Source organism: Erithacus rubecula (assembly GCF_903797595.1).
Source record: "Erithacus rubecula genome assembly, chromosome: 6".
In the NCBI taxonomy this organism is placed as follows: Eukaryota; Metazoa; Chordata; class Aves; order Passeriformes; family Muscicapidae; genus Erithacus; species Erithacus rubecula.
Genome location: NC_136688.1, coordinates 17,752,318 through 17,778,002, shown reverse-complemented (window position 1 = coordinate 17,778,002; position 25,685 = coordinate 17,752,318). Strand labels below are relative to the sequence as shown.

The window sequence follows — 25,685 nt, the reverse complement described above, 5'->3', positions numbered from 1 at the left end:
AGAAACATTTATAGGAGGGGGGGGGGGGGAAACGTGCAAAGCAGGAGGAGAACAATTAAACAATTTTTTTTTTTTTTCCTCCCTGTTTTGTCCTGTTGCCAAAGGTAAGGTGACCATGTGTGCTCACCCCACTGCTGGAGAGGGTCGTGCAGGAAGCTCTGCAAGCTTTTTAGAGATTTTTACAGATTTTTACCTGTTGGAGCATTTCTTCTGTAGCATTCAGCTTCAACTGGTGGCCCTCTAGACAGATTTCTAAGTCCCGGATTTTCTCTCCTTGAGCTTCCACCTGGTCTGTGAGAACACTCACCTGTAATTCGAGAGGGGAAGCACAGTGCTGCTGAACTGGCTGTAAATAAGTTCCAATTACCTTATGCATGTAACATCCAAGTGCACGTTTTGACAAGAAGTTGCCTTCCCCAAGCCCTCAAAGCTTTAATATTCCTGTGCACTGCAGCAACCTGCTGTCTCCCAAGCCAGGGTTTTGCAGCCTTACCTCTATTTTTGCTCCAACCCCGCCCTCCCATCTCCCCTCCCCTGCAACTGTTTTGTTTTGTTATGACAAAAGAAAGGGCATTTCAAGAAGGGGTGGAATGCTGCCTGTAGGTAAGCCTGGGTCCCTCCATGCACAAGGGTGGAAAATTGGAAAGGAGCAAGCAAGAGCAGAGGATACTGGAAATATTTTGTGTGGTTTTGCCATTTCGGGTTCTGCTGGCTTTTCGCTCCCTAAAACAGATAAGTAGAATAACTATTCATTCCCATCCCAATTGCTTCTTACAAGAACAAAACTTTATTGATAGTTTACCTATCTACAGCTATAAAGAATGCCATGAGTAAAAAGTGAGTTTTAGCTGTGCCAAAGTTGTATTCCAACAAAAATTCCCAGGCTTTGGCAAGCCAAAACATGAAAGCAAAAGCAGGGAGATACAGACAATGAAGCCCAGGAAAAGCAAAAATAAGCAATCCTGGTGAAGAACTGTGGGAATGTGGTACAGAGAAGTGAGTGTGCAATGTAAGAAGCCCAGCAGCTGAACCCAAATCTCACAAAGCAGAAAAAACCAGGATAACATTAGAAAGATACAGAAAAAACCCCAGAGATAATTCTTATGTTAAAAAACCCATAGATTCTGTATATTCATTTTGACTATTTAGTTATATAAAAGCCTTAATTATTTTAGAAAAAATATTATCTAAAACAAACAAACAAAGGAGCCTAAGGTGTTTAAACTCCACTTTGAAGGAAAAGCATTAACAAACCCTTATATGTGCCCTCACATCCAACCCTAAAGCACCTTTGTTAATAAAAAACCATAAAAATATACAGTTAAGATAAAAAAAATTTAAGAAATTTTAGGATTCCAGTAAGCAGCATGTCTAAAAACTCAATGAGCAATCCAGTTCACTTCAGGGAAGCTGCAGAGGGAGAGATCTGCATTTCTTTTACCTGCAGACACAAAGCCAAGCATGCCTGGGACAGAAACACAGAAAAAAAATGATGAAACAGAAAAGACTATTTAATTTTTTTTTTTTCCATTAGGGTAGTTGGCTGTAGCTTAGAGTGCAGCTGAGCTCAGGATGAGAGGTGATAGGAAGGAGTGGGGGGAGGCAAATGGCAGGGCACACATCCAAGCTGGGCAGGAGAACTCCCTGCAAGGAAATCTGCAGCTTGTCTGCTTTGTTTTGCTCCCATCAAATGAGGGATGATACATGAAAAGCCCCATGTGGGGTCAGAAGGCATGAAGGAATAAACTGAATTCTCTCCTTCAGCGTGATGCACCTTCCAGAGAAAGAAAACCAGCTTTATTTAGAGCATCAGGTTAGGTTTAAATACCACTGCAACCTGGAAGGAAAACTCTGGATGTTGAATGTGACCTGCAAAGGAATTTAGTGGAAGCTTAGCAGCTTTAGAAGCCTGTCCTGGGTGTTCCAGCAGCTGGGCTGAGAGGCACATCAGCCACTTGGAGCTCATATTTTCCTCTCTCTGCCTAGGATCACATCTGCCAGACTGTTCAAGGAACCTGTAAGGCTGCACCCAGAACAAAATCCCAGTTTATGCCACCCTGGCAATTCCATCTTTGCCTTAGGAGTGCAACACCTGCAAGCCTCAGCCTGTAGGTGATATATTTTCTGTAAAAGTGAGGGTGTTGAACACTTAGCTAAAAATCGAGTGTTAGAAAGGTTTAGGAGTCTGGGGCAAGACTGGAGTGTTCCCAGGCTCACATTCCCTCCAGATTGCAGCCATGGGCCAGTCTCTGGTGCAATTCAGCCTGTTCAGAATAGAGGAGCTCTGTTCCCATTCCTTTCCCTCCCTTCCTCTCACAGGTCACATCCAGCAGCATCCCCAGGGTCATGGACCTCAGCTTGGGGCTCCTCATGTTTGAGAAGAACTGGTGTAAAAACCAGGTGCTAAACCCAGCTCCACCCTGGCATCTTTGTTGCTGTTGATGTTCATCTTCCAGCTGAGGTTTTGGTCTATCTTATTTGCCTGGGGGTTTTTGCAGCTCTGCAGAGATGAAAGGGAAATGCATAAATATTGACTAAGCCTTTGGGTTTGGTGGGGGGGGGGGGGGGAGGTGATGGGAGTAAAATGGAAGGGAGACATTCTCTAGATCTGATTTTACTCTAAGACAAGCTCTAGGCAGGTCCCAAGATGTGTCATAAACTCCTGTGTTTAGTGCATTTGGCTGGCTGCATTCCACATTGTGTGGATGAAGAAATTGTCACTGAAAATCTGCAGGGCAGGGAGAGGGAAAGCACATCCTGAGCAGCCTGCAGGGATTTACCAGCACTGTTAGATCCTCAAAAGCTGATGCACAGGGCTGCACAGAAATGGGGGGAACAAAGGATTCACTCACAGGTGCAGCAGCTCCAGCCTCAGGTACAGAACTGGGATTTTTCCCAGTTCTGCAGGGAACAGCTGGATTTGGCTCCCAGTTTTCTCTCCACTCATGAAATGCTCAGGTGCTCAAGACATGAATGCACAGTGTGGAAAATTGTTTGCTGTTACTCAGAGAATCAAGTTTTTGCCATTAACAACCCTTTGATCAATAAAAGATGAGCTAATAAATATCAGCTGTAAAGGGAATTTGTAGTGCACACTTAAATTCTAACAAGGAGGTTGTTTTTCAACCAGGTGGGTTTTTTTTTTTCCTAAATTTGGTTACAACAACTTAGTTCAACAGTAATGAAAGAAAAAAACCCCAACCATGCCAAAGCTTGAATCTCAAAACAAGTTTTGTTTATTTAACAACAGCAGTGAGTTTTCTGCTCAGTAAGTGAACACAAGTGTGAGCAGAACATACAGGATAAAACATGTTTACAGAAACCTGGGACTGAAAGCAGGGAGAGCACCCACCCAACACACTCCAGATCTGTTTGATATAAATGTATGTGCTGGCAATATGCATTTGAAAGCATGAAGGAAAAGGATATGCAAAGGCCATTTAAATAATCTCCAGCTTCAGTTTTTAAAAAGTGTGGGATGTACAGTTTAGTACTAGCAAAAATACATGGATTTTTTTTTTTTTTTTTTTTGACTTTTGCAACATGTGTTTTCTCCAGGAGAACTTATATGTGACACAGGATCTGTTTGAAAAAGGTAAACTGAGAAATAGGAAACCTGCTAGAGCTCAGCCTGGCATTTTACTGTCAAATTTTCTCTCTCCCTGTTTCCCTCCCCCTTAAGCTTTTCAGTGATGTAAACAATTTTGGTACAGCATATGAAGAGGAAAAATTCCAGTTCTATCTACCTGCCAGTCTTCTGGTCCATTAAAATTGGTGGCACACAGAATCTAGAAAATTGGCAGGACTAGCAAACCTAGAATGAGAACCAGCACCCCAGCAGGGGCCTGGGACAGAATTATTTTTATTCCCTTTGCTATCCCCCCACTTTTACTGCTGCTACACCCCTCTCCTCTCGTCTACCAGGTAACCCCACCATTTAAAGGGATTATGCAGATAAAAAATTAATTCCTGGTTAAATATCAGTTACCTCTGTGACCTGCTAACATTTGTTTAACAGAAGATACTCTGCCACTTCAGCTTTTCTGCATTAAATATCAACTGTGCAGACAATTTTCTTCTCTTTTTTGGACATACCTGCAGGATGAGAGACTCTTTATCACCTTCTAATCGTGCCAACCTTTCTTGATAAGTTTCATTATTGGATGAATGATGGTTCACCTGTGACTGGGAGAAAAAACAAAAAAAAGTCCTGTGAGATTTTTTACAGTTAAAGTTCCAAGCACATTAAGCAGTTCTTATAAGATAAAATAAATTTTAAAATGTCTGCATAGATCAGAACTTTTTATTTCATATGTATTATTCCTGTAGTTAATGTACATTAAAAAATAATGTACATTAAGAATCTACCTTTTTTTAGCTGTATTTTGAATACTCTCTAATTTCCAGCATTCAAAAGTGATAAATGAACAGACTGATATTTTCTAGAAAATTATGATTTCAATGGAAAATACCAAAACAAATCCCATTTAGTTTTAAATATCTATTCTCCATGGTCTTTTGCCAAATTCAATGAATCTTGCATTTACTTTCAAGTGGTAAAAATTGCTATAGGTGTATTATTCCTAGAAATTACTGAAAGATAACTAGAAGTTTTTTGTTAGCAATTAAAAACTTATTCAAATGATCAAATTCTTATAAGAGCTACTCTAGCCACCCAATCACTTCTGGATTTCTAAATGGATCTAGGGAACAAAACCTTCTAAAACACAGCATGTCCTTAACCATTATACCCCATTTCCTATGAATTTTAATATTTTGTATTAAAATATTGTATATTATTAAAATCAGTATCTAGAAACACCACAATGAAGAAAAAAATCTGCACATTTATTTAAGTTTAGAAGTGTCTCCTAGGTTCATCCTGCACATGAAACATTGTGGGAGTGGAGCTGCTTGCTCAGAGCATCAAAAGAAACCTGAGCCCTTAGAGGATGATTTCCCAGCTCCAGTGCAGGCACTGCATTTCTGGCAGGGAACTCAACACTCAGCTAACACAGGAATCCCAGCAGCTCCCTCCAACTGCAGCTGACTGATCATTTATAGCTCCAGGCACAATGGCACCCACAGAATTATAATCCTCCTCCCCAACTGCCTCTTCTTTTTCAGCTGAATGTTTGGGAACAGGTCTTTTTTTTTAAAAAAAAAATTAATATATTTATGACTTCTTGAGCTATACTGAGGTCTACAGGCTCAAAGGTAAAACAGATGTTGAAAATAAACATGGTGCTAATTAAATCAAATCTAGAAATCAAATTTTAACCAATCAAAAGCCATAAAGTGCTGAACTAGATATAAATGTGGCACTAGATACAAGTGTGACACCTTTACAAGCTGAGAAAAACTGAGCACCCTTGTTCTGATTATTTTGAAAGAAATGAAGAGAATCACAATGAAATATATCTGAAGAGATCATCTGGTTCCATCCATCTATTCCATCCTAGGGCTGATGATTATGTGCAATAATCCTGTTTTGTCTCCTCCTAAAGACCTCCAGAAATAGAATTTACAGCTTCTCCATCTATTTCTTACCTACCCATCACTGGAGCATTTTTCTTAATGCCTAATCTGAATAATCTCTTCAGCTTCATGGTTATCATACCACCATAAATTTAAAAATAGGTCCTTCTGTTCACTTTAGAGATATTTTACATATTTGAAGATTATCTTTACATCTCTAGTTAGCAGATCCCTCTTCATGCTGTGAAAGAAAATAACAGTTTTTCTGTCTTTTTCTCACAGGTTGATTTTTCAAGATTTGTTTTGTTGCTTTCTCTTGGTTCTTTTTCACCAACTATTTCCCAACTTTAGAAATCAAGTGCCTAAGAGGAGACACAGGACTCCAACTGGAATTGGCTTGAGTGGTAAAACCTTTTCTCAGACTCTCAGGCCATATTTCTATCCATATAAAACATAGAATAAAATTGATATATTTTCAGCCTAGGACCCATAACTTCCAGATCTCTTTAAAATGCTTTTATTCAGCTGCCAGCCTGCTTTTCATTCTGCTTTTACTCTTTGTTTCTGCTCAAATGTATAACTTGGAGCAAGTCTGACTTGCATTCTATTATTTATACTCTTTTCCTATGCATCTGGCTCTTATGTTTTAATCATGTCCTTCAGCTGCAAGGCCTTTAACTGGAATCACCTCTAAATTCAACAACCTTGTTTTTTTGTCCCTGTTTAAGGGGTCAGCAGGAGCACTGAAAACAGAATGTGCAGGTGCTCACTCCTCACCTCACTCAGCAGCATCCATCATCAAAAGATGGAGGTGTCAACTCCACTCAAAAATACACTTTTGTCACAAGTTTTTGACCACATAAGTACAACTAAGACCTCACAGAAATGGCCCTAAATATGCAGGTGTGAGGTCAGCCAGATAAGCACAGGAAGGCAGAAAAATGAGCTGCTAAATAAGTGTCTGATTGACATGGAGCAGTTGTTTGAGACTCATTAATTCTTGGTGGTGTGTATAAAGACAAGATAAAGCAGTGTAACACGAGCCAAGGCCATCTGTGGAGGGCTGTGAATTCTGTACTTGTGAGAGCCAGGACTGAGCAGAAACTGAGCCAGGTGTCACATGGAGCAGCAGCAATTGAACACAGCACATACAAGCACATACAGAGGGTTCCAGCTGCTCCAAGAACTCACAAACAATGAATAAACGCTGCTCATGTGCCCACACAGGTTTAAAAAGCTGGATCACCAGGATTTCCTGCAAAGCTGTTATTTCAGATCCAGCATTAAAGATCAAAAATTGTTACCTGGGCTCAACAAATCATAAATTAAATATGTTAACTATGCCTCTTACAATGAAGGAATGAGAGAGATTGCACAAAACACATAAAAAAGTTTATGATAACACATGATAAAGTAGAAGGAAAGATATGCTAAGGCAAGGTAGCTAAAAATATGCTGATGGCAGCAGCACTGCAGATAAACAATCAACTGCATGCCATAAATACTTTGCCTACAGGAGTCATAGAATTCTTATGATTGGAAAAGAGATTGAGGTCAACCAGCACCACCACCATTTTCACCAGTAAACCATGTCCTCAAGTACCACACCTACACATTTAATTTAACTCTTCCAGGGATGGTATCACCACCATTTCCCTGGGCAATCTGTTCTCATGTTTTACAACTCTTTCTGTGATGGAATTTTTCCTAACATCCAATCTGAACCTTCCATGGCACAACTTTGACCATTTCTCTTATCCTGTCACCGTTTCCTGGGGGAAGAGCATGGTGTTATCTTTGCACTTGCTGTGTGTGAACTTGGTGCCTTCATCCAGACCTTCAACAAAGACCCCAAACAGGATTGGGTGAAAATCTCAATACAGACCTCAAACAGTGTTGGGTGCAGATCTCAATACAGACCCCAAACAGGATTGGGTCCCACCCTGATCCCTGGGGAACATCCCTGGGGACAGTCCCCAGCTGGATGTGGCACCATCCACTGTGTCAGGACACCCAGCCAGGTTTCAAAAAGCATTTCATGACCTGCTTTAACATTTCCATTTTTATTTTCCAAATCTCTCTTTGGAATTTACTAATATGAACACAATGTTGGAAAGCTGCTGGAAAGTTCCAAGTGTCTTAATAATCACTTGCATGATCCAGTCATTACTGAGTCCTCTTCCAAGAAAAGGGCTTGAATTTTCCTTCTTATGTGACACACAAAAAAAAAAAAAAAAAAAAAAATCAGGCTTTGGAGAACAATTCCATAACTTTGATTTAAAATGGGGATAATCAGCAAAAGTATCAAAGGAAATGTTGGTCAGTTGATGTTCTCCTCGTGTGTCCCTTTTCAGCACCAGGATCCTCCAGCACAGCTAATTTTAATCCTAACCCCACCAGCTTCTGGAGCTGGCCAGAGACTCAGAAATTTGTCATAGACCCCATGGATCTCACCCTGAGCTGTGGAGCAAGGAGGAGCTGGGAAAAGAAACCTGGCAGCTGGTGAATGTGGTGATTTGTGAGCTTTTTCAACAAGTCACCCTCCTGTGTGAGGAGGCAGATTGTGTCACCACCCTGCTCTCCTCCTCAGCCACACAAACCAGCTCACTGATAATTGAATTATTATCATGGCCTGTGACAACCCCAGTGCTTGCATGAATGGGGAAGATTGGGGACATGCCTGATGTATTGCCTTTTGCTGTATTTAGAAGCTGAAAACAAGAATTTTGGCCAGCAGAGTCCAGCCAGTCAGCTTTACCACAAACTACCAAACCTCAGTATTGCATTCCAGCACCACAAAATGTACACTGCAGACTCTTCCCAGCCTGAGTTGAAAATATTTAGAAGTGCATGGTCTTAGCCCCTCTGCAGAACTCTATTTGGTCACTGAATTATATTCTGAGTCACAAGGAGTTGTATTATGATGAGTGATGAGTGAGCAGCTTACACTGTAAATATTTTTATTTGCATCTGGCTATGGATGCAATACAAATTTAATCTCTTGGCACATCAGTGCTGCCTCAGATACACACCCATCTCAATATATCTGCCTGAGAGGAGGAGGAGAGGGCTGGAACACGATTTCTGGATCTGTAATTCTTGCCTTTCATCTGAAGGCAATTAGTAAATCAACAGCAGGAATTTTTATTTGCCATTGTTACTGGTTGGTTAAATGAAAGTTGCAGTCGCTTGAAAAGAGCTGACAGTGCATAGTCTGAAACTGAGAGCTAGGTAAATTTTGGTAGTCCTTAAACCAAAAGAATTTAGAGCAAATATTTTTATTTTATCTGGATAATTTTTCTGAAAACCAATACTTACTTTTTTTCCTCCAGACAGTTACATGTCTTAAAAGAAAATATCTTTGCAGAAGTCATAAGATTCACCTTCAATATCTTGAATTTAATGGCTACATCATGGGTTTGACCACTCCAACTTTTGCTGGAGCAGGTTAAGAATCTCCTCCAGAAAAAAAAGGAAGGCATAAAATCAATGCACACCAATTTCAGGCCATTCACCAGCTCTGTGCTGCACTGTCTGCAGTGAATATTAGATTTATATTAATAATTATGAGCTATAACTACATGTCTACATACCAAAATATGGATTGTACTGTTTTTATTTTGAATGGTGCCTTCCAGTTAAGTTTGGGTGGAAAGATAAGAATAAAGCAACAGGAGGACACAAAATATATGTGACCCTCTCCCAAATCTCAAACAAAAGAATATTTGTTAAAAATGAGGTGTTGGGGGTATCTCAGGTCCCTTTGCTTGCAGCAGAAACTTTTAGCAGATGCATACTCAGGCCCTGTGGAAGAACCCAGAATTAATTACCTGCAAATTCTTCCCACCACTGCCTGAGCTGTGGATTTAAGAGCACAATGTTTATACACAAGGAATTCTCCCTCTCCTCCTTCCTTTCTCCATCCCTCTATCCATCCTTGGTCCAGATTTTCCACAGGAGGTGTTGACACCAGCAAAGTCCAATGGAAAGAGCTGGACTGTGGTGACAGATTATTTCAGTTTGATATAAAAAGGTATTTTTTAGTGCTATTAAAAAATTAAATAGTGCTTCTTTCCCCTGCTGCTGTTGCAAGATGCCACTGTACATATTATATTACAATAATGTTCTGCTTAAAACCAGACCCTCCATTTCTGAGCATCTGAAAATAGCAGCTGTATCTGTTGTTTTGCCTGCCTGCATCTCGTGATTTTTGGTTTTGTTTGCTGCCCTAACCCAGTCCAAGCCACAGACACCACACCAATCCAGCCCAGCCAACATCAAAACCCATCTGGGTCTCTGAAGGGATTTCTGCTAATGATGAAATTTGAGCCAGCTCTGGCAAACCTCACCAAGGCTTTATGGAAACCTGCTGCAGTTATCCTCTGCTAAAATGCCATGTGTTACTCTGAAAGCAACTCATAATTTTATTATCAGCCAAGGAGCAGCAGTTTGTGAGTGCAGGAACTGAAATCTTTATGTGCTGCAAGAGGCAGTGCCAGATGTGAGACACTGGGATTCTTGGAAGGGAGAATCGACCCAGAAACTCAGATTGTTTCAACTCTTTTTTTTTTTTTTTTTTTTTTTGGTTTCTAAATCACTTGTCAAAGGAGTTTGGGGGCAGGCTGCTGAAGTTCTGCTGGGAACAATGCAAGATCATTTTCAGTCCTCCTCCCTTCCCCCTCGTGTGCTCACCCCTTTAAAGAGCTTGCAGGGAACAGCAGCAGTGTTGATATTCTCCTTTATGTACCTGACATAAAGGGAATTACATTATTAATTCCTGCAAAATCTCGTGCTGCTTTTGAGCACCATGTCCTTTCTGAACAAGCTGATGGCAGCAGACTTTATTAACCTTTTTGTTAGCAAGCCTGTCTTTAGGAAAATGAAATTTCTGGAAGCAGGAGTGGCAGACATGCTGTATCCACAACCTCATTTAAATAGCAAATTAATATGTGAGCTGAAGAGATACTATTTTAAAGAGGCACTATTTTAAAGATACACTATTTTAAAGAGGTAATTAGCTTAAACTGCTCAGAGCACAGGTTAAAATAATAGTATAATGTTACCAGCAGCTACTTCCTGTTGTCTCTTCACTATCCACTCACTTCCCATTTAATCCCCTCCACAGACACACTCCAGAAATGTGAAAGTTTCCAGAATCTGATGCAAATATTTGGCAAATTAGCTTCAGGATTCTCAAGCTCTTACTAGAGACGGACACACCATTAATATTTTACATTTATTCAAGAAACTACCCAAAATAAGTGCTCCTAATCGTGTTTCACGTTAGGTTTTACATATATTTTATGCTTATACAGCTAGCAAAAAACACAACAGAGCATTTGCATGTATATTCATGTGTGTATACACATAGACAGGCAAGAATTTGCAGGAAAAGCACACACAGGCTAAAACAGATTTTAAAAGAATAAGGACAGAATGTGCATCTTTCGTGACACAATTAAATCCTCATTCTAATTTTAAAAACAGGGATCTATTTACGTCCCATTCATGGATTTTTATAGCACTGAAAAACAAACACTGAGAACATAAAAGCTGACAGAAACAAAGTGATTTTTTTTCAAGGTGATGAGAGAGCTGCACAAACCTATATGTTTTTTTTTTAAAAAACGAAGACATAAACAATCTCATGCAGTTCATCAACAAAACTAACAGAACAAACAGCCAGCCCTGCTTTGTAAAAAAACCCCATTTTTCAGCAGAGCAGCAGGCACAGAAGAAAACCATCACCATTTTTACCCGAGACAAAGGCATCCCGAAGGGTCTCATGCAGTTCCCCCGATGGAGAAGCCCTTAGGGGAAGAGCTGCTGCAGGAAACTTTTCCCTTTGGAGCACAGCATGGCAAACAAGAGCCTCTCCTCCCTTCTGCTGGACCCTGCAGGGTTTGTTGTGGAGGCACAAGCACTTGCCAGAATCTATTGCCATTTGCTGCAAGTTTGATCCCAGAGGTTCATTTTTAAAGACAAAGACAGCTGATTTTCTCCCCCCCTCCCTTCCCTAAGCCTCCTCCTCCTCCACCAAGGCACGTCTTTAATTCTCTTCTCGTGGAGAAACTCGCGCCACTTAAATTCTGAGGCACTTCCCTTTCTCAAAGTTCTCACTGAGATTTTGCTAAAAGTGCATTCAGAAAGAGAAAGCAAAGCCCAGCAAATCACTCACCCTCTTTAGCCACGTGAAGTGCTTGTAAATATCAATGTCACCATCCATGCTTTGGGCCCATCTCAGCAGTCACATTCCCAGCGTTGAAAGAAACTTTTGGAAGCGAGTGCTCTGCTTTGTTCTACAGGATGGAGCTGTGACTTCTCCCCCTTCCAACCCTCAACTTCTGAAATCTTCAGTGCCTGCTCATATTTTAAGTTGTCTCCTCTGCTCCTGTGCCAGTCTTAACCCAAAGGCTTCTCACAGATGTGCATGTAACACACCACTGTATAAACATCAGGCTCCCCCCCAAACATCTGGCTTTGTTAAACAGAGGATCAGTTAGCAGCAGGAGCAATGCAACCCTAAAAACATTAAAAAGATAACTTGCTAAATGATCTTTAAAAAAGGATCTTTCGAGAACAGCATAAATCTGCAGGAACTGTTCCCCTTTAATGCTGAATAACAAGCTAAAAATTATTAAGCTGTCACTGAGAAACTATTCTCGAGTAATGCTTTCTCTGGCTTTCTGTTTCAAGAGAGGCTGGAACTCATTACCAAAGACCCCCTACTTCCTGTCTCTGTTCTACTCCCTGTTTATTGTAACACTACTCAGCCTTCTCCATTTATTTCAGGCTCTGACTAAACCTAAAAATAAGCTCTGCTCTTTGAATTACTTGCCTGTCCTCTCAAAAGACATTATAAAGGAGGAGGAATTCCAGGACGATCCTGTGATTAAGATAACAATCCCATAAACCCTGCTGTTGCCAAAGAGGTGATTTTCCAGCCCAGCAGAAGATGATGATACCTTTCCAAGAGGTTTGCCTGCTCCTGCTGAAGCTGAAATCTCACAGCACGGCAGCTTTTCAAACTTGCAACACCGAGATAAAGGCGCGTGCAACGCAAGGCTCTGCCAAGAAGGGAATTTATATTGTGGTGTCCCCTGGTGTCTCCACACAGCAGTCATCCATAACTTGGAGTTTTTCACAATAAACTTCAGCTTCCAGGGCTGTTTGTCCCCCTGGTTCAAAGTGGCTTTGGCCTTAAACCAGGCAGCTGGTGGTTGCACACACAGGGACAGCTGCTTGGGCAATGCCTCTCCAGACCCCATGGAATATTTGTGATCATCCCAGAACATTTGTTTATCTCCTCACTGCCTTCAGATCAGCCAGACTGAGCCCTGGGCTTAGGGAGCAGTAAACCAGCACTTAGGAAGAGCCAGAGTTGAAGCTGCCCATGGTATTGATGTTATACACAAAGGACTCCAAGTCTGAAGCTGCATAAAGCCTTTCCTAGAGGGACCTGCCCACATTCCAGACTGGGGAAGGAACAGATCTGGGACAAAATTTCTTCAAGGGGATGTGGGTTTTTTAACATTTCAACCATTCTTGGTCCTTTTGGCCTGGTGGAGCTCTTTTGAGAACCTCCCACAACACAAAGTAATAGGGAATATAAATATAAACCAAGACTTTCAGTTCCCTTCATGTACTTATTATCTGTTCTTACTTAAAGCCACATGACAAGAAAAACATGACAAAGCAAGTCAGTGCTACAAGTCATCTAAAGGTCCTGGGATACCTAAAATCAACTGAGGAGGAAAGAACTGTCCATTTCCAAAAGCAATGCTACAATCTGACTTGGGCTGCCCTGAGCATAGAATATATTTTATGCTGTCTGAAAGTGGATGAGAGCAGTTATTTCTTGAATAGCTCATACTGGCTGAAAAAAATCTTAATACACCATCAAGGGTACATTAAAAAAACCACAACTTAATAGAGTACATTTCCCTGTCAGGGCTGACAAGCTGGAGACTGAATGGGGGCTGCCTTGACATTAAACACAAATGCCCATCAGTATAAAGCAATATTTTTTTCCCAAAAAAGACTTGTTATCTAATTGTGGAGGTTAGGAGATACATCAAACTTTATCTCACAGCACTGCAGATCCCACAGTACCACATTTTACAAAGGTTCCACATTTCCACCATTTCAAAACACTGGCTCTAAGACTCCCAACTCAGTCATATTCAGGGAAGAAGGAAATACCTCTCTCAAAACATTCCTAGTGATTGTGCTTTTAATTTTAAAAAACACAGGAAAACTGTGCTACTAAACTTCCCAGTGCCCTGCTGTAGCATCTGCACTTAGGGTAGCATCAATTTCTCCTTTAAAAAGTATTAAAAATGAGAACATACCTTATTCTGTCTGGTCACTTGAGCTGGATTTCACAGATTTCTGTTAGTCACCCTTCCTGATTAAGGAGTGAGTGTCTGAATTTTCTGCATCTTATCAGCCAGAATGTTGACAGCATACATTCCAGACAGTCACATGCTCCCTGGGAGCCTGTCACCTGCACACTGAACTTTACATCCTGCTTGAGCTTTGGCCTGAACCTCTCAGGAACCAGCTGAATGCAAATCAAGCACCCCAGATTTGCTTGGAATGCTTTTCTGTCTCACTGGGAAAGCAGGGTGGCTTCTCTGGGCAGTGTGAAAATAAGGAAAGTGCACTCATTGCTTCATCAGGTTACCACTGTATATATATTATTTTATACTTATTAAATCCATGGCTGTGTGTAGCTCTTCACTGAGCACCAGTTTCTGGCTCAGTGGAGAGCTAAAAAACAAAGAAACAAAAGTTTCTTTGCCCAAAAAAGAAAAAAGAACCCCACTTCCACAGCAGAACCACCACCCTCAAGTGTTACCCCAGAGAGACTGATCCAGATTTTGCTCTCTTGGCCACATCAAACTCTTTTCTCCAGTGCCTTCCCCAAAAATAAAAGAATACACACATTATGGCAGCACAAATGCAGTGTAGGGCAGCAAAATATTTCAGGTTAGCAAAGTTTTTATATTCCATAAGCTCCTTTAGGGTTTATTTGCCAGTTCCATACAGAAAACTGCTACCAGGCTTGACTGGAGTAAAAATTCCATTTGTAGAACTCTGAAACGCACAACCAGCAAAACCCACTCAGCCAAATGAGCCACTAGTTTTAGCCAGCTTGTCAAACACCTCAAACAAGGCTTGAAGCCTCTCTTGCATAGTAAACAAACACGCTGCAAGAGCTTTGAAACTGAAAGCAACAAAATCTTCTCTTGTCCTTCCATTCCAGACTGTGAAGAGGCAAGAAAACAACCAGAAAATCTCTTAGAGCAGTGGAAGGAAAGGGTGTTTTCCCTCTTCTACCAACATTGCTTTCCCACCACTTTTTCCCACCCAGCCAGGGCCCTATGGGCATGAAAAAAAAATATATTTATTAGCATTGTTTTCAAAATTTTACTGATTCGTGATGAAACTCAGGTTTTGGTGCAGCACAACTGCAAATATTGTTCTTCTATTGCCTCTGGATCTCCTGGGAAATTAAAGGGTAAAGGAACTGGAGTAATCAGAGCAGTTCTCCAAGTTTTCCTTTTCATCAATAACACATAAATTGTTCTTGTTTCAAATCACATCAGCCCCTGAAAACACTAAAAGAACTTAGTTGCTCTCTTAGGCCAAGAAATTAATTTTGCATCCTCCCAGCCTCATCAGGGGACCCCAGTGAGGAGGGACATGCTACAAAAATTAACTCATCCCCAAGAATTATTGTCAACTTTTCCTACATATTTTCCTCTGTTAATTTTTTTTTCTTTTTTCCCCCAGTCCTAGTGTCTGAGCTGCTTTGGAAACAAAAGGATTACGACCAGATTTTAAAAGGGAAAATATTTTCAGCATGCCAATTCACATGTGTCATTCTCATGGTGCAGAAAAATGTAAGAGCTCCAGAGTGAAAAAAAGAGAGAGAAAATATGGGAATATTGTGTGGAAAGAAACTCAGGCCATTTGTGTAGAAGAAATCCTTTTTTCATGGCAAAAATGGCTTCAGGGATCTAGATGAAGTATTTTCAGCAAGAAAATTCATCTTAGAATCTTAATTGTACTGACAATGTCTACGTGACAGAGAAAGAAGAAATTCTTGGGACAAAATTTAAAAAATACACTGCATTCTGTAGATGAACAAGTTTGCTTGTCTTGTGATAATAAAAAAAATAACAAACAATTATCCTGGGAAACAGACAAGAAATAACATTTGGCAGATGCACAAACAAATAATCCTTTCCCAGCATAAGATGCACTCAAGACTAATTTGTTATTTAAAATCAAGGATTGGATTTGGAATTAAACAGACTTGGGTGGCCATTGGTGCTGGAACCCAGAAACTTGGGATTTTGAACTTTCTGGGCTTTTTAACACTTAAGGCCTTGGAAAAAGCTTCCAAATTTAAGTGACAGAGTTAAAAATCACTGGTGTGTAATTAGAATAGAAGTGTGTAATTTCACATGGTGAAAGGTTTTGAATTTAGAGTTTTGGAATATCGTAATAAATATAGGACAAAATAGACATTCTTAAGCACTGTTTTTTCCTTCTTCATACTTTCAAGTAGTAGTTTTTAATTAAATAATTAGTACCAGAGTGTAAACACAAGTGTTTAGTTATTGAGTCAAAAGTATAAATAAGTTTCAATTCTAATTTAACTATTTAATTTTTAAAATAACTTGTAATTAGCTAAATTCATCTCCCTTTTACTTGCTTTTAACTAGTAAGTAGAAGTGTTACAAAATTCCACTTTGTCCAGCCCAACTTCCACAAGAACCTTGCCTTTTTTTTTTTTTTTTTTTTTTTTAAGCATGAAACTTATTTAGAAGAGAATGTAATAAACCTGAGTTCTGTTTTCACATACAAACTAAAAAACATTTTCTACTTAACAGACCATCAACATCACTGTGAACACTTCCCCCAGTTATATGCAGAGTACACTGACACAGAAATAAAATAATTAAAGATACTTATTGGCATCCCACCACACAACACATTACAATAAACCAGATTTAGTTTCCTGTCTCTAATGCTTCAAAGAACTGCTGAAATTGCTAAACCTTCAATAAATCAGTCTGAGAGACATTTGAAACAGGATATTTACCAAATATTTGCTTACACACCAATAACATTACCAGGTAGCAGTTTGCCTCTCCTTGCTGTAATGAATGTCAGATTATTCTCTTCTAAATTTCAGAATGGAAAAAATAGTAAAAAAATCCCAAAAACCCCCCAAATAGAATAAGTTGCAGATACACATTTACAAGTCCCTATTTCTGATAGGAAATATACAAATATTATTTTCTTTTTTTTTTTTTCTTAAGCATTATATTACACATAATATAGGAATATATATAGGAATATGTATAGGAAAATCAAGCCCATTTTTTCCAACTTCTGGCAAGGAATAGGATGCCAACATATTTAGACAATACGTCCAAAATAAGTGGGGTTTTTTTCCCCATTTTTGAATGGTCACAAAAGCTTAAAAAATATTTAGTTTTGTGTTATTGGCATGCTAATCCAAAAGAGAATGAAATAACTTTGTTGTGGAAACAATATTGCTATTTTTGTCGTAACTTATAAGATTTAGCAAATTTCAATAGGTCAACCTATCCATCCAAATTCTGTGATATATGAGTAGGGGTTATATAGAGAAATACTTCAAAGTTATGCCCTTCTTCCATTATTCAAATAATGCCTTCAAATCAATACAGGGACCTTTTAAAAGTAAATTTTGCCTCCAGTTTCTCTACATGACCTCTACCCCTTTTCTGTCAGCACCATTGTTTAAGGAAACAATTATCTCTTACCAATCTCTCTGTTAATTACTTTATGGAAAACATTTTCCAATGGTTCCTGCAGGTCTGCTTGAAAAACACATTTATGCACTAATGCTTGTTAAATGAGTGCAGTGTATAACATTTAAATCTGTGGAAAGCAATGCAGCTGGAGACTCTAGTGGGGGGGTCAGAAGGTGAGATGGAAAAGGGGCTCCATGCACAGCATCAGACACAAAAGGAATGATGAACTAGTGGGAAATATCCCACTATATCCCATTATATCCCATATAAGCCACTTAGGGCAGAGGAAGGCACTGAAGCCAAAAGCTGAAGGAGAATTGTACAGATGGAACTGAATAAATGACATTTGTGAAGGATAACATGCAATTTCTGTACAAAATCATGGCTTCCTACAGAGTATTCCACTGACAGCACCAGGGTAAACTTCATATGTAGGAGTAGAGCTCCGTGAAATCTGGGAAAAGTTCCATGAAATACATGGAATAATTCCTGGTGTTCCAGCAGGAATGTCACCCGTCTTCCACAAGGACTCCAAGCCTCAGCCCATAACTCCATCCTGTTTAAGCACTGTAGCTCATGGTGACTCTGTTAAATATTACTGACCATTACAAGGGGGAAAGAAAATGACATTTTCAGAAAGAGCTCTAAAATCAGCCCTATGCAGTGCAAAACTTGTAAACTTCTATTAGTTGTTCACAGAGAGGAGGCTTTCCTGCTTCTGAGAGGTGCTGCAGTCAGAGGTGATGGGCTTGGTTCCTACACAAAGCAAGCACAGAAAACTGCAAAAATTATCCTAGTTTAGGAGAGTTCCATGTCTAGGAAAGCTCTGTAGAGCAGCAGTTCCAGTGTCTCCAAGGAATTCTCTGATATTCATAAATAGCTGAACACACAGAGGGCACCTCTCTGCTGGCTCTGTAACACTTGGGGAGCTCTGAGAGGACCAGATTTTCCAGCTCAAGCCTTCCTTGCATCATCATTTCACCAAAAAGGAGCTGGAGCACTGTGCAAAACTGGGATATTCAACATCCAACCTTCTCAGAAAGCAGAACACATCTAATGCTTCAAGCTGGCAAAAATAACCACGAATCCCTGTGAGATGTCTGCTTTTCTGCACTGTCCATGCTGCTCCTTTTCCAATCTAACGTGTTAATATCCCCTGGCAGAGGGGAATGCAGCTATAAATATAAATATCTCCATCAGCACAGTCAGATCCAGCAGCAGATAAACCCAGATTTTTAACTGCTGCTGCTCAGAATACATCCCCTTCCCACCCAGCTGTACTGAAAAAATGCCATTGATGCTTTTATAAAAGAGTGTTTTCAAGTGCATGGAAGTGCCCTGGACTCAGCCATTTTCTGCCTCTCTTCTGGACTCTGTGAAATGAATCTTGGACAAAAGTGAAATAGAGAGGCCAGTGATTAGGTTTCAGCAGAGCACTTTAACACATGCTTAAAATAAAACTTTGAAGTGACTTCACAAGCTCCATCAAGAATTCTGAGCTGGGCTTTACTGTTTTCATGCAGGTCTTTGTGAAGATATTGGGGAAAAATATTCTTTAATTTTAACCCTCAGTGGAAACAAACTCTTTTGAGCATTAATTATGAGTGAATAGCAACCAAGACTGTAAGGAATTTGTCCTTTTTTCTGCTGAAAAGTCTCTGGTTTTACCACTAAAGAACAGATCTTCAGAAGAAACTAAGAACGCACATATCATAAGACAAATCACATTCTATTAAAAATTGTCTCTACTATTTCTTCTGCTCTTCTCTCCCTTTCCTCAAATTGAGGATATTTATAAAGATTTTCAGAGTCAAGATTTCAAAAACCCTTGAATAATCAGAAAAATACTAATGAGTTTTCAAGAACTGGCATTTTAAGGCTGCATGATGGAGCCTTAAATTACATTATTTTAAATATAAGTGTTCCTCTAGGAGGAAGATCATGTTTTGCAATCCCGAAAATGAGGCTTAAGGTCCATTGTAAGAGCACAAGTGTTCATCTTCACTGGAAAAAAGTGAATAGAATGAAACCCAGAATGAGCAGTGGGGAAATTCATTTAGAGTTATGTAACTCAATACATTCTCTTGTAGAATCACAAAGCCAAATTGCCACTGCAGCAGTTAATTTTTAATGCTGAAATTACTGTCTGCTTAGTGATAGGTCAGGTGGTCGCTGCCAATAATGAAATATTTAACAAGAAACATTGGAACTACCCACAAATTTGTTTTGTATGAGCTCTTCCAGATAATCCCTAGGACTTCATGATGTTTTTAAGGCCAAAGAATTTACAATCATAAAGCCATTTAAAACAGTTCTTTTCAAGGCATAAGTTTTTAATGCAATTCTGAAGTAGTTAAAAGTTTATGTCTAATTTTTTTCCTTCGGTTTTAGCTTTGTCAAAAGTTTTTTACAATTTAAAATCCTCATTCTGTGTGAGACAGAATCTTTCTAAATTCAGTGGTAACTTTGCCAAACCTGTTTCATCCATCTCAAAGCACAGTTGCTGTGCCCAGTTAATTCTGTAAACTCAGGAGCCTGAATTGTTCAGAGAGCCCAGACCACAGAAACAAACAAAAAAAAAAATTGGGTTTTCCAAAAGAACACCTTTAGTTCAACAGATGCTGTGCCTCAATCTTAGAGGAAGCACCAAATCACCAATGGCTCCATAGGAAAAAGAAATTTAGCAGCTGTTCTCAAAAGAGTTAATAGGGAAGATAATATCAAGTTTGAAACACGATGCTTCAAGTTTTCCTATTCCAGCCATATCTAAATTTCCCCACAACTTTGGTATTCACACCTAGAGCAGATGGGGCAAAGAATATCAAAATGGTCACTGGTTAAGAAAAAAACAAAAAAAACCAAAATAAAATAAATCATAAGCATCACTTGGTGATATTTCATGCCTGCTAAGAGAGCTCTCAGGGCTGCAGCAGGAGATGGAGGTTGCCAATGCAGGGCACACCAGGAGCACACAATCATTGGGATTTTTATTTTCAGTTTGCTCAAACCCAAATTTGAGACCCTCCAGCAGGATTGAGCCTCCAGCCTTCCTCCTGGCTTCCCTTTCTGTGGCTTCCCAGCAAAGCAACACAGGGCAGTGGCAAAGCACACATTCAAATTATTTCCATTATTTTGTACACATTGCTTGGATTCTTGATTAACCATGGCAGCTGAAATGATTCTTAATACAATTTTCAACCACAGGCTGAAGTGAAGGAGAATACACACATTTCTTGAAAGGAGCATACTCATCTGCTTTTAAAAATATGAAGTGGCTTTTTGTGTGTGCCTAACCAGGGTAAGTTGGGGGTATTTTTTTGGTAAAATGTTATAAACAAAGCCATTGCTGCAGTCCCTGGAGCTATCCAGTGACATGTCCAGCTTCAAAGGAAGGTGCATGGACCCCCCAAAATAAACAGATGTGGAATTCATCACCCACAAAAGAAAACCCCTCTCCATTTACAGCTGCTATTTAACCTGTAGCAGCTCTAAACAATAAAATCTCCAAGGAATCAGTTCACCATCCACCGTGGCACACACACATTTCACAGACAAAATCTGCTGCAATTCAGTTACTGCTACTGACATCAAACAATGCTTTATGTAACATTTCAGGTGAATATTACAATTAAAATAAACTCCAAGTCTCTGTGCTCAGTTATTAGCCCACACTTGAGATAGAATGTTTAAAAAAGACACTTTGGAGCACATTCCTTGGGGAAAATGCACAATCTGAGGGGGGTTTTGTTAAAGATATCCCAGCATTTCATAGAGTAATGATATCTAAACTTTTTTCCCCTCCAGGGTGAATGGATTCACTGAGATGCAGAGTTCTCATCCTGCAGAGATCACTGTCCCAGCTACCCTGGCACATGACACACATTAAGGGTCATGTTTCATAGCTCTGGGCTGGAATGAAGGAAATTTCAGCACAGGACACAACTATGAAACACAGATTCCATTTCTTTCAAATAAGCTGAATTTTATCAGATTTCTTCCACAGAAATTATATGCATGCTTGCAAGTTATTTGCATTTAAAAAGCATAAAAAAGGTCTTCAAATACATAAGATTATGATCCATTTTCAAATCACAGTCACCTACCCTCCTTTGATGCAGAGAAGTGCAAAATATTTTAAATCCAGTCATCTCTACGTGCAGCACTGGAGATATCCCAAACCACAATTTTCCCTGGTTTTTTGGTCCTGAATCCAGATTGACCAAATGATTTATCAAATGAGCACTGCTCTTGATACAGGTCCAATTTTAATTTGCCTTTTATACACTAAATTAATCTCTTAGCTGCCATAAAGATTAGAAAAATCATTAAAATTTCTGTTGAGGCAAGCATTTGCTAAGAGCTGGCCTAAGGGTATCTAAATCCAAAATCTAATATTGCAAATTAAATGTTGCCTATATCTTCAGCTTTCAAAATTGGCACCAAATTCTCATTCCTTTCTCTCATGTGGGCCCAAACAGGATTTTCCAGCCCCAGACCTGCACTCTGTGAAAATTCCAGGGAACCAGCAGTTGGCAAGTCCAAACAAAAGCAGCCATCCTTCCAACAACGTTGGAAGTATTGTAAATAAATAAATATTTACTATAATATTATAAAATAAATTAATTATTAATAATATAAAAATTATAATAAATAATAATTATAAAAAATTTGCTATCTCCAGAAAAGAGTGAAATACAGGAAAGAAAATTAAAAAAAAAAAATTTAAAAGTCCAGAAAAGGCAACTTTTTTTTTGTAATTAATTTTTACTATCTCTTCTTTCCCCAAACTACAAAATAAGGTCTTTTATTAACTTCTCCTTCTCCTATATCTGCATTGCTTCAGAAATCAGCACATACAGAAGTGATATCCTCAGCTGTTATTGCTCACCACCCCCTGCAGTCCTCTAAGCATGCAGATTTCAAGTATTATTAAAAATAATATAATAATTAATATTATATTAATTATAATATGGTAATTAGCATATAATATATAATTAAATATATTATATATAATGCAATATAATGTAATATACTATAATAGATACTCTAATGCTATAGTTAATATGATATTAATTATATATTACATAAATTATATTATAAAATTCCTATTAATTGCATTATTCTAATGTAAGAATTTAATATTTATTATAAAAACAATATGAAAATACTTGACCCCAACCCAGTTTGCAGAGCAAATGGGAAAGCTGAAATCAGAACTCACCAGGTTCTCCTCAAACCACTCTCTCAGGCACACTGCTGTGGCCCCTGGGATTTGGTTCCTCAGTGCTTCTTTCTCCTGGGGATCCTCCAGCATCTCCAGGGCCATCTTCAGATCTTCCAGGAGGTGCAAAATCTGGAATGTGCCCAGGTACACTGATGGAGCTGGTGAGACGAGATCATAACCACCATTAGCATACTCTGCAGCTGACTTTGTGCCTAAAACAAAACAAAAAAAAAAAAAAAGAGACCACCATGTCATATAATTGCTTTGTAGGTGGAAAATTAATAACACAATGCACAGAAGAGTATTTGGATTTCATACTGACAGGTTCCAGTCTAGGCTGAAAATCTTCATTTCAGCTGAATTAGTCTCTAGATAAATCATGAAATCTGGAGAATTAAATACTCTGTGGCTGACTTTGTGCCTAAAACAAAAAAACCCAAAAAAAACCAAACAAACAAACCCACCCCCCCCCCCCCCAAAAAAAAAAAAAAAAAAAAAAAAAAAAGAGAGACACCACAATGTCACACAATTCCTTTCTAGGTGGAAAATTAATAACACAATTCACAGAACAGTATTAGGGTTCCATACTGACAGGTCTCACTCTAGGCTGAAAACTTTCATTTCAGGCTTAGAAATACTTTAATTAGTCTCTAGATAAACCATGAAATCTGGAGAATTAAATACTCTGCGGCTGACTTTGTCCCTAAAACCAAAAAATATGAGGAGAGACCACAATGTCATATAATTGCTTTGGACATGTAAAATTATTAACACAAGGCACACAACAGGTCTCACTCTATGAAAACCTTCATTTCAGGCTTAGAAATACCTGAATTAGTATCTAGATAAACCATGAAATCTGGAGAATTAAATGCAAGAGGTGTGTACACGCATATAATTTTTTTTTTTTTTTACTTAAATCACATTTGCAATGCCCAAATGATAAACCCCCAAGCTGATCCCAAATCACCTGTAATTTTCCACAGTTACCATGAGATGTCACTAACTTCTCAGCTACATCACAAAAAGTTCCCACACAGCATTCTGCCAAGCAATGCAAGAAAGATTCAGCTCTTTGACAAGAAACTGGGATCAAAACAGATCAAGGTACCAGATCTAGAAAAAATATAAATGACCATGAGCAGGTTTAGAACTCTCCCACAGAGAGCAACACCACAGAAGTTAGCAATAAAAATGGCAAATGAAACTTTTCTAGCTCTGTAAATTATAAAAAGTTCTGTAAATTGTACTGTCTCCAGTCATCCAACACCAATTTTTTTTTCCTCAACAAATAACCCATAACTCACTTATGGAAGAATTATAAATAAGACAAATTCTAATATCTCCAAAACTTCTTGTCTTAGTACTCTGCATATTTCAATGAGATGCACACTAAAATAAATTCTCTTTTTTCTAAGTCCTGAGTTTCACACCTTGATTTCATTTAATATGGTAGAAAACTATTTATTCTACTTTTAAAAGTTTTTATCTGCAATTCACTGCCTTGTGTACATAACAGATTGTACACATGTCTTCATTCATGTTTTCTCTGGCATAAATAATCACAATTTCCCTTCCCATTTGACTTAATTAGAGATTTTTTTTAGGTTTTTGATCATTCTCATTGTACTGGCTCCACACAGCATTCACTAGAAGACTACATAAATGATGTACACAAGGGGATTTTAACAATCTCCTTGCTGTTATTATTTTTACTCCTGTGTTTAGCACAGTTCACATGTTTGAAAATGATCTGCTAACTTTATTTTTCCCATGAGCAGATGCATCTAATGTCATGTCCAAATGTATAAAGAATTCAGATTTTCTCCTTGAATGCACACTAAGCTTGAATAATCAGTATTACTTTGCCTGCTGTGGTCATTTATCATCATCTGGGCCTTGCAAACTGTGTTTGAACCCAGTGTTTCATTTTACATGTAGCCTGATACACAGAAATAACTCCTGCACCTAAAATAGCTTAATTTTTCATTTAATGCTAATATTATCACCCATGTCAACCATTTTTTGAACAAAGACCATACTTGATTTCTCGTTTATTGAATGGTTCATTTTGGGAATATTTTGGGAAAATTTAAATATTATAAACCAGTTTTTCTTCAAAAACTCTTTCAATGATCCAAAGGAGACTTTCATGTGGCTTGAATTCTACCATACAATTGTTGTGGGGTTTGGGTTTTTTTCCCCCCACTATTTTAAATGATAAAAAGCCCTCCCTAGAAATCTTGCAGGGTTCTGTGGTATGATTTTTCTTTTTTTTTTTATTTTGGTAAAGCAACAGTTGTTTTAATGACTGGAGCATTTTATGTTTCCTTAATCTCTTTTCAGACAGAATATTCCACTTGAGCTGCTGACTTCCACTGCCTCTGAGTTTATTTTAATACCTCAAGTGCAAGATCTCATCTTAATTTCTGGCTAAGACCAGGTCCAAGATAAAGTTTCTTCAATTTCCTGTGCCCCAAAGGTTGCCACATGAGACAGCCTCCCTCTGTAAATCAACCTTGGCTTCCTGAATTATTTCCCTTCCAGGGGAGGATCAGCTGGCTGCTTTGCAGGACTTGTATTCCCTATAAATGATATTTCTGTATTTCTTCTGTATTTCTGTGCTTTCAGGCCAGCTTGTTTCTGTTTATGTATCTCCTAGTGGAGATTAATAAAAGCAGAAATATTACTAAAATATACCATGCTAATATATTATATTAATATACTAAAAATAGCAGATTTCCAAATTGCAAAAGAGCCATTTGGATCATATAACCAATGACACTTTTTTCATTCAGCCAGTGGTTTATTCCTCAATTCTGAGATGCACACACAAGCTGATACATGACACTGACTTCTCAAGTAGCATTGATTCCTTGGTTATTGTGCCATTTCTCACTCTTTTGGGAAGCTCCATGCCACTGTTTTCCTTTTTGCTTATCCAGAACTTTTCACTGTAGAAAATCAGGATTCAAAGCTTTTCCATAATCAGCTCTGTTGGCTACCACTTCATTAAACTGGTAATTAAAAATATTTATGGAATGGGGAAAACCAAAAGGATATATATCATATTCACACATTTCATCATGTCTTGATTTGATTTGCCTCTAAGAACACACCAGAGAAAACAACATTTGCATACACATGGACTGTCATCTTTAAGAAAC

General features: G+C 38.7%; 1 protein-coding gene across 12 annotated transcripts in view; it reads right to left on the bottom strand.

Annotated features, from left to right (window-relative positions):
- Positions 1–25,685, bottom strand: part of PPFIBP2 (PPFIA binding protein 2) — an 86,910-nt gene that overhangs the window by 36,272 nt on the left and 24,953 nt on the right. For 10 of the 12 annotated variants that reach the window (XM_079310139.1, XM_079310141.1, XM_079310143.1 and 7 more), the window contains exons 3-5: positions 22,516–22,730; positions 4,096–4,185; positions 194–307 (exon numbers count right to left, since the gene is read on the bottom strand). In XM_079310139.1, the coding sequence (XP_079166265.1) occupies positions 194–307; positions 4,096–4,185; positions 22,516–22,730 (419 nt within the window). Of the gene's footprint in view, positions 1–193; positions 308–4,095; positions 4,186–11,656; positions 12,526–22,515; positions 22,731–25,685 lie in introns of those variants that run through there. The other 2 variants (XM_079310134.1, XM_079310135.1) reach the window with 2 other exon arrangements.